Genomic DNA, 13,516 nt, shown 5'->3' on the forward strand with positions numbered 1-13,516 from the left:
CCCCAGGCTTCACCACGTCTCCATTTGCTTATCTGCTCCCTCCACAAGACTGTGAGATCGTGGGGAACAGACACAAGTGTGTCTCAGTCGTTGTTACAGCTCCACAGCCCAGCACAGGGCCTGACACAAGCACAGGGGCCAGTGAGCTCAGTGGTTAGAGCTCGGCCTTTGGAGCGGCATCATCTTGGTTCTAGTGTTAGCTCTTCTATTAAATTGCCATTTGATCTCCAACAAGTTACATAACCTGTCTGTGCCTTAGCATTTCTGTCTGTAAAATGGGGCTGGGGATGGTATATATGTCAGGGGGTTGTCTTGAGGAGTTAGCATACATGCAGTGTTTCACACAGTGAGTTCTACTTTAGTATTAGCTTATACACCATCCTTCTAGTCCTAAGGTGTTTTGAACCCTGAGGTTAGCACTTGTTTTTATCACCGTCATAGTCACGGAAAAGCATTCCTGACCTCCCCCAGGTGGGTGCTGTGTGCCAACCACACAGAGCCTGTGAAGGGCTTCCTCGGCCGGTTCCTGAGGCGGAAGCTCATGGAGACGGAGATCAGCGGGCGGGTGCGGAACGTGGAGCTGGTAAAGATCATCGACTGGATCCCCAAGGTCTGGCATCACCTCAACCGCTTCCTGGAGGCTCACAGCTCCTCGGACGTCACCATAGGTAGGTGGGAAGCCGGGCAAGAGTGGGTGGGTGGGCTGGCTCGTGGGAGGTCCTGAGCTCCGGCCCCCTCAGATCTGTCCTGAGGCCCTGGCTGGGACAGCACTCCACAGGCATCGGTCACCTGGACTCGGTGCTGTCCATGCGGTTAGAAGAGGAGGCAGAGGGACAGTCCCAGCCCGAGACAGACCCCAGGCCACCTCACGCATGTCCCGGTGCTGTGTCTCTGTCCTCTCACCCCGCCCAGTGTGCTGGGGCTGATCAGCAGTGGGAGCTGCATCCAGCCTGGTTGGATGCAGAAACTGCCCGGTTCAGTGACATGCCCACCCCGAGGCTCCCCCGGGTGAAAGCCGCCCGCCAAGGGGGACTTGCTGTGCTTTGAAAATAGAATAAAATGTTACCAGCTTTCCTCATGCCTAAAGATTTAGAACAGGACAAATGGGTCATTGTTCATCCCTCCACTCTGACATAAGTATTTTAATTGCAGCTTTTTTTGTCCTTGTCCATACATAAATTATGTATGTGGCTGCCATTATAGTATACCGGTATGTTCTTTTATTTTCCACTTCACATTATCTCATGAGCATTCTGTGATGCCATTCCGGTTTTATAATTATTTCTAGAGGCTAAAAAATAATCAAATATGGGTACACCGTCATGCGCTTAACCATTTCTGTTCTCTTGGGCATCCAGTGTTTGCACTTTCAAAGGTTTGGATTAATAACACCACAGTGAACGTCTTTCTCCAGAAAACCTTTCCTCCCTTGGGGGTGAGGTCCTGGACAGAGAGGTCCGAGGGTGGGGCTGTAGAGCCCGAGTGTCCTGCCCTGTGCCCACCGCCGGCAGCTGGAATTTCTGCCGTCGCTCAGAACACCCGGGACCGTGGCTTCTCCTGACCCCACTCCACAGTTCAGCCCTGACTGGCTTTCATTGTGGCCCGCAGGCCCCCGGCTCTTCCTGTCCTGCCCCATCGATGTGGATGGCTCCAGGGTGTGGTTCACCGACCTGTGGAACTACTCAATTATCCCCTATCTCCTGGAAGCCGTCAGAGAAGGACTCCAGGTAAGAATGACCTCCAGCCGGCCTCCTCAACACTGGGGTGGGGGCAGGCCGGGGGAGAGTGTGGAGAGGGACTATTCTAGTGACCGGATGAGCTGACTTCACCTTCTCCTTCAGACTTCTACTGACATGAGGTGACAGCCCCTCACCTGTGAGGCCGTCCGTGTAGCACAGAGTAGGGACACCCTTGGCTGTACATCCTGGCTCTGCCACTTGTTAGCTGTGTGACCCCAGGCAAGCTGCTTAGCCTCTCGGTGCCACAGCGCCCTCATCAATAGAAAAGGAGAATGACAGTGCTCTGCCGCAGAGGAGTGTTGCAGGGCTGAAGTGAACCCTGGCTGCAGCGAGCTCAGTGCAGTGAGAGCAAAGCCGTGGAAGCCAATGTGTGTGGCCCTTCACCATTGACAAAGTGAACGTTGTATCTGCTGTTTGGTTCAGGCCCTGCCTTAGTCCTAGAACTGAGCAACTTTTTTTTATCTCCATTCTTCAAAAGAGAAAAGTAACATCTCAAAAGAGAATAAGTGACTTGCCCAGGATCATAAAAGTAAACCTGGAAGAATCTGGCATTTGCAAAGTCCAGGCCTCCGGCTCGAATCCCAGGTTCTTGGCCCCGCAGCATCAGAAAAGCACAGCTGCTCCACTCCTCCCTCAGCCCAGGGTCAGCTGCAGGAGCCTCGCAGCACTCAGCACTTTCACAGTTTGATTGTCGAGCCCAGAGGCAGCCTGAGGAGCTCTAGGCTCCCGGCACCCACACTGAGTAATAAGCAGGCATCACTCGCAGCCAAATCATCCAGAAACCAGTAGAGCAATGGGTGTCAGGGTTCCTCGGTCCCTCAGTCCTGGGGTGGTGGGAGATGCAGATGCTGTTGCCGGCCTGTGGAGGTCATGGAGGGGTACGAGATGCACACACACACGCGTGTGTGTGGCAGTACACCTCAGTGGCTGTCTCTTCTGTACGTTTTGCCGAGCCTGAGGAATGTTCGACTGCTTTGTCGGTAGCGTGCAGGCAGCACTGATGGTCCTCAGAGGCCTTCAGGACAACGTGAGCTTGGACAGGACAAGAAACCAGAGACATGCCGCCACGTCCTGAGACTCGCTAGTTCAGCGTGAGGCAGGAAGAGTCATCCCTTCCGGGTGCTGCAAGGTGGTTTGAGGAACTATCTTTCAAGAGTGTTGGAGCAACCAGAGGAGGCAGCCAGAGTTAGCATTTTACCAGGTTGCTCCAGAATGAGTCAAACCTATGACTCATCATGCTGATGAACCCGGAGATGCCACAGCGTCTCCTGGTTCCCGGGGAAACCCAGCACGTTCCTTTTGAGACTCTAGCTTTGAAGGAAAGTTTGCTGGTGTTTTTTGAGGGCAAGCTACTCGCCAGGCACTGTGCTGGGGGCCCAATGTGCATGATCTCCTGTGGTTTCCATGACTTGGAACACCCCTTACAGATAAGGAGGCCGAGGCTCACAGCAGCTGCAGCCCGTGCCCGAGTTTACTCACTGAGGTATGATGAGCCAGCATGGGAGCCCCGGCCCAGCTGACACCTCAGTGACTTCTGGTGGCCCTAAGGGAACCCCATAACTGCACCCAGAAATCTCAGGTGGTCCAGGGAAGCAGATACTGTGGTTCAGGTAGTAGAGCTGTACATCAGATTTCATTTGATACAAGGATTCTTCTCTTTTAAAAAGAAGTTTAAAATTCCCTACTCTCCTCGCATCACCTTGATTCCATGCTCACTATGTGTGGAGCACCATGCATGGTCATTTACTCCTCAGCTGGCTCTGCTGGGTGAGTAGAGGGGGCATGAAGGCAGCGCCCTGTGGCTAGGAGGCAAGCCCTTGACCGAGTTTATAAGTTCAGAAGAGGCAGGGGCCCCAGAATGGACTCTGACGGGGCTGCATGTGGGGGTGGGGCCACAGAGAGACCCTGCTGAGATCAGGCCTATCATTGACTCCCAGACAGTCCCTCCGCCAGACCCCATCCCTTCTGGAAGAATTGTGACAGTGCCTCCTAGTGGATACTAGATGCCTTTGCAAGTTTTGACTGCAGTCTTTTCCCCAGAGTATGTGTGGGGTGTGGGGGTCTAGCTGCCTAGAGGCTCTTCCTGAATGTGTGCCTTGGTTCCTTGTGGGTGTTATACACGTGCATCCCACAGAGTCAGAGGCTCACAGTGGCCCAGGTGTTAGTTGCTAATGTGTTGGCTCCCTGCTCCCAACCCAGTGAGGATACCAAGCTCCTCTCTGCTGTGGTGTGCATGAACGTCCTGTTTGTCTGTCTGTCTATCCAGCTGTCTCTGCTGCTGCTTAGAGCTGCCACAGGGCTCTGCACTGGGGCCAAGGAGCTTCACAATATTTCCTTTACTTGCCATGGTACTCACCCAACTATTCATCACCTAAACTTGAACATGGCCAGCGGCAAGTGGCGGGGAGGCTTGTAAAAATATTTCCTGTCCTTGCAGATGGTGTTAGCATTTGCCTGCTGCACATTTGTCTGATGAGTCAGTCCCAGGCCCTGTTCCCCTTTGGAGTTGTCATTGCAAACACTTGCCAAACTGTCTAGTGTACAGAACAACTCGAAGGACCTCGGTCCCCCTGGTGGAGGGGAGGGGAGGCGTGGAGGGCGCTCTATCAAATGTTTGAAAACCACTGGGCCAGATTCTCTCTAAGGACTTGATGACCTCCAGGTTCCAGCCTCTCTTAGCCTGCAACCCTGAGCGTCCCCTCCAGGCTGGAGGATGGAGACAGAAGCAGTAGCTGTCAGGAACAAGGCCTTGGTACAGCCTCACCTGTGTGAAGTCTGGCTCAGGAAGAGCAACCCAGTTCCATGGGGAAGGCCCTCGGAGGGAGACAATTCTAAAAACCACAGGAATGTCCCTAATCTGGAACAGGGGAACAGCCTTCTGCAGTTGTAAATATCCCCAAATGTCCGTGCCGCTTCCCTCCCTGGTGCACACATGTGTGCACATGCACATGCCGCCTTCACATAATCCAGTCTGGATTCAGCACGGGCCCTGGTTAAGGAAGATGTAGCAGCACGCCGGGCCTCAGTGCTAGACGGGCGGGGGCCGGGGGTGGTGCTCGTGTCTGAGAAAGCAGTGAGGTCATAGGAGGCTGTGTCTCTCTGGAGTGGAGGAGGAGGCAGCCGCCACTGAAGAGACGGGCCTGGGCCCATCTGCAGGTTGGGCAGCTTCCCTGACAGGATTCACGCACACCGGTCAGAGGTGGCGTAGGCAGTCGAGAGACGGCTGCAGGGGACAGCCCAGCCCAGGTTGATGTGCCCTTGTCTGGAGTCTCAGGAGAGGTGCAGAGGGGAAAGGCCCAGACGTGGTAGCTGGGGTCCTAGGTCTGAATTCAGGTCTGCTTCATAGCCTTTCCCAACTGGCTCCTCTCGTTAGGCCCCAATTTCCTCATCTGGTACATAATGAGGGAGATTTGAGTGACCCCAGTTCCTTCCAGCTGAGGCGCCTGTGACTTGGAAAGACATGCTTTTGTCAGTAAGAGCTCAGCTCTGTTCTATTGTCAGCACCTGGGCCTCTCTCCCGTCAACAGTAGGAGTCCTGTGAGGGCAGAGGGAGCAGACAGACAGACAGGCCATGGTCCAGGTGTGATCCTACTCTAGAGCCCCCACTGCAGCCGCTGTGGTTCGGGAGTCTTTCGTCTTTGTACCCGCTGGTCCCCGGCAGAAGGGGTGCCCTCCAGAGCCTCAGACAGCACTGCCCAGGGCGGGGGCATCTTGTCCTGGCTGTGGGCGCGTCCTCCGCCCCTGCTCAGACTCCAGTGGTGTGTGGAGCTGGATGGTCTTGGAGTCCCGTTCTGCCTCCTCTCTCCCCTGAACCTGTCCCCGGGTTTGGCAAGCCCAGGTAGTAATCCTTCACCCTGGAGCCACATCATGGTCAGCCGAGATGGCGGGAATGGTGGAGAGAAAGGCAGGGACCACGCCCGGCCCCGCCGCGTCCAGAGGCTCGCCTCGGGCAGTGGGCAGTGGGCAGCCTGGGTCCTTGCTCTTTCTGCAACTGCCAGTAAAAGTCACTAACGTCCTTTTATAATTAAGGCTTAAGTGAAGGAGCGTGGAGGCCTGGTAGCTGTCTTAAAAAATTAAGTAATAATACAGTTTTCTGTGCTTAGTTACTATGGACAATTTTGGAAACTGTCGGGGGGAGAAGCACCAACCACAAGTGACCTCTGCTAACAGTCGGCCATTTTGAAAGTGACCAGGGCCTTTACAGAGGGACTCGGAGAGTCAGACTCTTCAAGAAATGAGGTTTATCAAGACGTGGCATATGTGACCTCTGCCTGTGGCATCAGTGGCCGGCACCTGATCGTGGGGGAGGGGTTCTTCGGGCAGGTGCACGGAGGAGCAGAGGCTGGGGCTGCCTCGTGACCTCACAGCCAGCACCTCCCTCCAGCTCCGTGTGCAGGGACGACGTGTCGGCAGTTGGAAGCCGGCCGTGTGGGACCGCTTGTCCCAGGGGACTTGGCAAACACTTCAAACCCAGTGGTGGGTTTTCCCCCGGAGACCACTGTTCCTGTGGGATCGGCAAGGCTCCGGGTTCAGGGCAACATAGTGAGTCGGTGGCAGAGCCGAGGTGTGAACCCGGGTCAGCCTGACTGTAAAGCCGGCATCCCTGACCCCTGCGTCTTGCTGCCTTCAGTCTCAGCATGTCGAGCTAGATGCATCCCTTGGCTGCCTCCCTTAGGGCGGCTTTCCAGAAGTGGAACTACACTGTCGAGGGAGCATAGTGCTGGGTTGGGGGAGTTTTTCAGAGAGCTGCAAAATCAGGGCTGCAGAAGTGGTCTCGGTCTCCTTCCTAACTCTGCCTTCTCTGCCTCCTTTCAGCTCTATGGAAGGCGGGCGCCCTGGGAGGACCCTGCCAAATGGGTGATGGACACCTATCCCTGGGCGGCCAGCCCACAGCAGCATGAGTGGCCTCCCCTGCTGCAGCTGCGGCCTGAGGATGTCGGCTTCGACGGCTACTCCGTGCCTCGGGAGGGCTCCACGAGCAAGCAGATGCCCCCCAGCGATGCTGAAGGAGACCCGCTGGTGAGTAGTGCTCAGCTCCTGGAACAGCTCGGCCCTCACTGAGCGCTCGCTGTATGTTGGGCATGAAGCAAGGCCTGCTGGGAACACAGGTGACTGAGCCCCAGCCTTGCTTTGGGAGGCTGGGCTCATTCCAAGATTAGGGATGCTTTTGCCAATATTATCTTCCATGGTTTTAGTTTTTCACTGAAATCTTGAACCACTCTGAAGTTGTTTGTGGGAGAAGGTCAGAGATAAGAACTTGATTTTTCCCTCTAAGTGTTGTCCCTACACCACTCCATGCCCTCTGATCTCAGGGCCACCCTTGGCATGGAGTCCTGCTCCCATGACCTCTCCCACTCACCATGGAGCAGAGGCCGAGCTTGGCAAGGGGCAGAGCCCCAGCCAGACGATCAGTGGCACAGGCAGGGAGGGGTTTGCAGGCAGGACGGCCTCCGTGCGGGTCCCATGGCCAGTGAGAAGAGTTCGGCCACCGTCTGAGCCACTTACTTAAGCTGCCATGGCTAAAGGAACAAGGACCCTTTAAGAAGAACCTGGGCCGGTGATGGTGACACTGCAGTTACGTTACAGAAAGTCCTCACTGAACATCCTCAACAGGTTCTGTGTCTTTACATAAAAGCACATGTAGTAAAACCACATATATCAGTTACCATAGGCTAATTGATATAAGTAAGAATTGAGGTCCTGTGGCATGTCATTGGTATTATCACAAAAGGGTGTTATTTATTCGAAGGCCCGTTGTACTTTCTCTCTTTGTCAATATAAGGCATATGCACAGTCACACTGCAAAGTTAGACCTAACTAAGCAAAAGTCCATAAAATTTGGTGGGAGCAAATACAGCAGAACCTGCCAAGGTTAAATACTATTAGCATGCCTTACGTGGATCCCTGAGCTCCCCTGGCAACTCAGCCCAAAGGAAAAGCACATCAGAGACTGTCCCTCACATTGTCTAGTGAAAGAAGACGTTTGTGAGAGATGCAGCAGGATTGAAAGACGGCCAGTCACTGTCTGCTCCCTGCTGACTGACTGCTTTGCTAGATTTAAAAACAGCAGTAGGTGCTCTGGTTGTCCACCTTCCTTGTGACTAATGGCACGGGGCTGTGGTTCTGTCGAGACTTTTTTAACAGGAACAGTATTTTAAATGGACTTATTATTTGTGTTACGATGCACAATCTAATTTGCAGCATTTATCAAACTTTAAAAGACGTTTCTAACGTTAACCACTGCTGACTCCAGAGTCACGGTGCTAATTTCTGTGGGTAGAAGCTCACGAGTCTTAGAGGAAAATAGAATGTGGGCCAGCTGGCGCGTTCCCATACGCTTTTTTCTGGACCAGGAATATTTGTCTCACTGATTGAATACAGAAGGTGTTTAGGTAAACCTGGGACTCTGAGAACGGTTTTGCAGAAGGCTTCTTCCAGCCCCAGGCCTCCAGAAGTGAGCACATCCATCAGCTACCCCTACTTACCACATTGGGTGTTTCTCCCAAGTCTGTGCTCTCTGCCCAGGGCCATCAGTCTCGTGTTACAGTATCTCTCGTGTTCACTAGCCTCTCTGCATCTGAGGCTGATACCTCTGAGAGGGCAGGACTCACCTGTGTGTGTTGCAGACCATGCACTGTGGGTGTACCAGGAACGTGGATGAGTGAATACGTAACCTCGGCTGCAGAGGGTTGGTCTCCGCATTTGTGCCCCACTCGTCCCCTGTTACGGACACCAGGCTCACCCAGGGGGACTGCTGGGCATCCTGAGGGGCAGCTGGCTGGGGGCAGCTGGATTTCCTGCCCAGCAGCACCAAGTCCGGGCCTTAGCTCAGAGAGACCCTATCTTCCTCATTTACTTGCTAGACAAAATATAAAACACATACACACACGATGTATAGTTATAAATATCTCCAAAAAAACAAATAACAACAGAGAATGTCAGGAAAGATTTAAGAGCACTCTTTAAACTCTTTAACATGATGATGATGATGATGACGATGACAGCAGCAGATCACATTTATTGAGCACTTACATTGTGCCAGGCCCCGTTCTCAGGGCCCAATACACATGATGTCATTTCATCCCCTCCTTCAGCCCTAGGGCATAGGGGCCGCTGTTCTCTCCAGTCCAGAGACAACCGGTGGGTCAGATACATGAGGTGCTCTGCCCAAAGACTCCTGAGTCGGGCTCCGGGCCTCTGATTTCTGTGGCTCTGCTTGCTCCTGGCGCTGTCCCTGCCCTCCCTGTGAAGGCCGGGGCAGCGGCTGGCGTACAGATGAGCTTGTGCTTATCGAATGGGGAGCCCCAGGCTCTGGAGGTCAGGGTGCTGATGAACGTGTTCCAGAAGCAGGGAGGCTCATCTGCACCTTTACCGAGGCTCAGATAAGGTGTGCCCTCCCCAGTAAAATTAAGTATCATATTTATCAGGGACTTTCGGTGTTGTTTTCAGTGCTCTGCATATATTAACTCAGTCTGTGCCATAATGTTATAGGGCAGGTACGACTGTTACTCACATTTGTTTGACGAGTGAAGACATTGAGACACAAACAGGTTCAGGAACTTGTCCAAGGTCATATGGCTAGCTTAGTAAGTGGTGCAGCGGGATTTGAACCGTGGAAGCCTGGCCCAGAGCCCATGTTCTTGTCTGCTGTCCCTGTTGTGGGCTGCAGTCCCAAGGTGAGTCTGGAGGAGGAGGCGTGAGCTTGCTAGAGGCCAGGCGTGGGTGGCAAGCCGGACTGGAAGCTGCTCACACTATCCGTTCTTTCCAGATGAACATGCTGATGCGGCTGCAGGAGGCGGCCAACTACTCCAGCCCGCAGAGCTACGACAGCGACTCCAACAGCAACAGCCATCACGATGACATCCTGGACTCGTCCCTGGAGTCCACTCTGTGACGGGGGCAAGGCCATGGAGCCTGCCCCCTCTTCCTCCTCCTCCTGCTCCCCCTCCTGCTCCTTGTCCTCCCCTCCTCCCCTCGCCCCACTCCACCTATGTCACCGTAATGATGCCCTCCTGAGCCAGCCCCTGCTGCAGCCACCGAGCCCCCTCGTCCCCCAGCCTTGACCTGGCTGCAGGCATCCCGGGCCAGCCGCCTTGGGACTGCTTCCTTCCACAGCGAGAGCTGCACTGTCTTCGGTTTTATTTTAAGTATTGTTTTTGCCTTGTTGCCGTGACCTCCCTAAGACACTGAAGATACTTTTCGGGAAAGGATCATCACTGCTGAAACGAAAAGGGTTAAAAATGAAAACCCCATCCGAAGCTCTGAAACCGACTAGCATCCTGCGACCAGCTGCCCAGCGACAGAGAGACTGGAGCAAAGTTGGAAAGGCAGGCGGCACGGCTTCCCCTCCGCGCAGGCCCCGCAGACCGGGTCTGGCCTCTGGCACCCCCATGGCCACGCCGGCCCGCCACGGAGAACTGGTGCTAACTAGGCATTTGCTTTGGTCCCACAACCAACAACAGAGCTCTGACACAGGGAAAAACAACAACTCGTGCTTTCTGTATTGTTTTGTTCTCTAAATGGTGCTCTCCTCGCCCGAGAAATATTTGGCCCGTTTCAGCCCAGCCACACCGTTCAGACCTGGCAGCCTGCAGCCTCTGCCGAGCCCTGGCCGAGTGCCGAAGTGAGGATGCGCCCAGCGGACACGCCCCCGTGCAGGCAGCCGTGTCTGTCTCCTTCCCAGAGAGAAGTGAATCAGGTTTTCCCGCTGCAGACACTGTGTGCAGGGAGAGTTGGTCTGCTTTGGAGAACGGATGACCCCGTTGAGAATGAGATGGAGTTTCTCCCTTTCTGACTCTTTGATTTTGAAGATGTTCCCCCTTCCCCCTTTGGTCAGAATCAATCCTTTGGTGGAAGCGAGAGCCGCAGGAGTTCTGGTTTGGTCCTGCTGAGTTGCGGTTTTCAGTTGTCCATCCTCACCGATCGACACACTTGCCTCCTGCGGCTGGGGCTGTCGCGTCCCGTGAAGTGGACCAAGACCCCCGTCCTCAACACGTGGGTGAGCCGGGATCTTGCCTTTCCTTCTTGTCCTCAAGGCTTTGGAACGCACGTCGACACCCCAAGTGTGCCAGCCCCAACCTCAGGTGGGGTAGGGAGGTCACCTCGCAAAAGACTTGCACTTTTCTCCAAACCAACGTGATGCAACCCAACAAGGAGGTGGCGGCCGCACCCTCCTGGGACCCCCGGCCCCAGCCTCCGTCCAGGCGAGCCTTGCCTGACCTCTTCGGTGCTGACCTTCCCAAAGCGATGCCTTACTGGTTTTGTACGAACCGTGTTCATGTGTGAGTGTCACACCTGTCTGGGGTCTGTTTTTTTTTTTTTTTTTTCCCCCCCGTCAGAGCACACAGGGCTACAAAGTCATCTACTCATCAGGAGAACTCAAGTTGCTGTGACTTCTGTCTCATTCAAAGGACTCATTTGTGTGGGTGTGTGACCATAGGAAAAAGGAAAAAAAAATCCACTTTTTTTAGGTCCTTAGCCGTCTCCAGCTAACTCCCAGGCAAAGCTCCTACAAGTCTGGTCCCCATGGCACTGCTGACACAGCCGTGCTACCCTGTGTCTCTGTGTCTTCAACACACTGGTGTTTTCCTTAAAGAGTGTGGTAAGCCTTTCCGTTGTTTGTTTCTGTTCTACAAGGAGAATCTTGTTTGACCCCAGTGGGGGAATCTCTCTTAAAGATCAGGGGTTTTATTCCATCTTTACATTTCTGTTCCTGAAGGGTTACCTCTGTGTTTTCTTGTTACCACAAGAGCTTGACCTGAAACGGCTCACATTACATCGGATGACACCATGTTCTTCCTCCTCCAAAGGGAAAAGGGAATTTGTCCCACTAACTGGTAAATGGAAAACCTCTCCACACCATCCCTGTTTTTATCTCAGTAGACTCAGACTCTGTTCTGCTAAGCCTTCATCAGTCATCAGGGTGTGTGAGTGTGTCCTGTCCTCTTTTGTTTTCCATGCATCTTTCAAACCACATATGTAGCCCGTGGCCATGGGCCGAACCCTGAGCCTTCTGGTAGACCTGCAGAGTGGTCCTTCTCAGTCTAACTCCCTGCGATGACCTTACACTCATACTGTGAATTTGGGAGGAGGCGAAACTGACTTCTCCCTGTGGGCAGTTTCCCCAGTCACCTTGTGAGTAGACACCTGTCAGTGTTGTTTGAGACTCTTTTTTTTTTTTCTTTTTTAAGCAACACCCTCCCTTTCTCTCCCCTCTCCCACAGACTTCCCTCCCACTGGGTCCAGGCTCAGAACCAAGACCTCTGTCCCTGGTGCTGCCCGACCAGCGAACAGGGATTCCAAGTAGTGTGACCCTTGTGTGATTCACAGCTCAGTGGCCCTCCTCACGTTTCGGGAAGCAGGGTTGTCTGATATGCACATCTCTTCTCTTGGTCATATTTTACTTTGTCAGTGTCACTCACCTTTGAGAAAGTGACTTTGTACTCATTTAGGGCTCTGTCCAAAATGCTTCCATTTTGCCTTTTTCTACAGTTAGGCTAATTTTGAAATGTATGAAATTCTATGCAACATTTATGTTGAGTTACCAATGGAAGCCAGAATTTTCTTCCCAAACTGCCAAGAATTATACAGGCCATAAATGAGGTGGGAATACCTTTTAATTTAAGGTTGGGGGCGGGGTGGGGGCAGGGCAAGGAATGAGATTTGCCTGTACCTTTGTTGTATCTTGGGAACACTTTTTATTTAATTGTGGATGCTCTAAACTTCAGAATTCTGTGTATTCAGATTTGATCATGGCGAATCTACTTCAAAAGGAAAAACTAATCCAACTTTGTGGATATAAACGGAAGGTTTGCTGTTTTGATCTAGTTGTTTGCCAGCGGAGCAGTTTATGAAATATGTTCTATAAGATGTACATTTTTTCATTGTAACATAGAAATTGTAAATAATGGATTAAAGTGCTGCATTTTGCTGAATTTTTTCTAGCCATTTTTAAAGAGAAAACTAGGAATCGAGTATTTTGTGTACGGTATGTTTCCATCCCCCTCCCCTTCCTCCTCGCCCTCCCTCTCTCCCTATTTAATTTTCATTTGTCATGAGGTTTTTGGATCTGCCAATGATCTGCTGGAGATCATGCCCCACGTCATAGAGAATAAAGCTGATGATTGTACCAGTCTTAAATTATTCATGATTCAATAAAATCAATGCTTATTTATTCAGATTCATGGTTTGGCTTTTCTGTGCTAGAGCAAGTCCTGGTCGGTGCCGTTCTTATTTGGATGCAACGAAGGGGCAGCACCCAAAACTTCTGCAAACCCACCTTAGCCACAATGTCATCAGCATCCTACACCCTCTCAGTTCCTCATCCAAGTTACCACTGCTCATGGGGATCTTGTGGAAATTCAGATCTGGTTGAGTAGGTCCAGGGTGGGCCCGAGAGTCAGGCTGCTGGGCGCCACGAGGTGAGGCCAGTGCCCTGGGCCCCAGACCACATGCTGAGGAGCAAGTAGTGTCCCATCCCGCCGACCTGCTAATTGCCAGATGTTCCCCAAATCCCCCAATATAATCTGCAAAATGACCCTGAGGAGGTATATACTCTGATTTCACACTTTACAGGTGAAGCAACCAGGTTCCGAGAAAAAGATGGACTCAGCAAAGAGGTGAGGGTTGGAGTTTCAGCCTGATCTTCCAACCCCAAATCCCACCCCGCTGGGCTGCCTCTAATCTTAGGGGCCAGGTCCACGTGGCAGTTGACATTTATTGCAGAGATGGCGTAGGCAGTGGGAGATGACATCACCTCTCAGCATTCACTTCTGTCA

General features: G+C 52.8%; 1 protein-coding gene across 6 annotated transcripts in view; it reads left to right on the forward strand.

Moving 5' to 3' along the window:
• Positions 1-12,918, forward strand: part of NAV2 (neuron navigator 2) — a 367,706-nt gene extending 354,788 nt beyond the window's left edge. For all 6 annotated transcript variants that reach the window (XM_045825827.1, XM_045825831.1, XM_045825829.1 and 3 more), the window contains 4 exons: positions 472-668; positions 1,609-1,727; positions 6,555-6,758; positions 9,508-12,918. In XM_045825827.1, coding sequence (XP_045681783.1) covers positions 472-668; positions 1,609-1,727; positions 6,555-6,758; positions 9,508-9,633 — 646 coding nt within the window. In that variant the 3' untranslated portion in view covers positions 9,634-12,918. The remainder of the gene's footprint in view (positions 1-471; positions 669-1,608; positions 1,728-6,554; positions 6,759-9,507) is intronic.
• Positions 12,919-13,516: the final 598 nt, after the last annotated feature.

The sequence above is a fragment of the Phyllostomus hastatus genome, unplaced genomic scaffold (assembly GCF_019186645.2).
Source record: "Phyllostomus hastatus isolate PE091 unplaced genomic scaffold, TTU_PhHast_1.1 phas_scaffold_585, whole genome shotgun sequence".
Taxonomy (NCBI): Eukaryota; Metazoa; Chordata; class Mammalia; order Chiroptera; family Phyllostomidae; genus Phyllostomus; species Phyllostomus hastatus.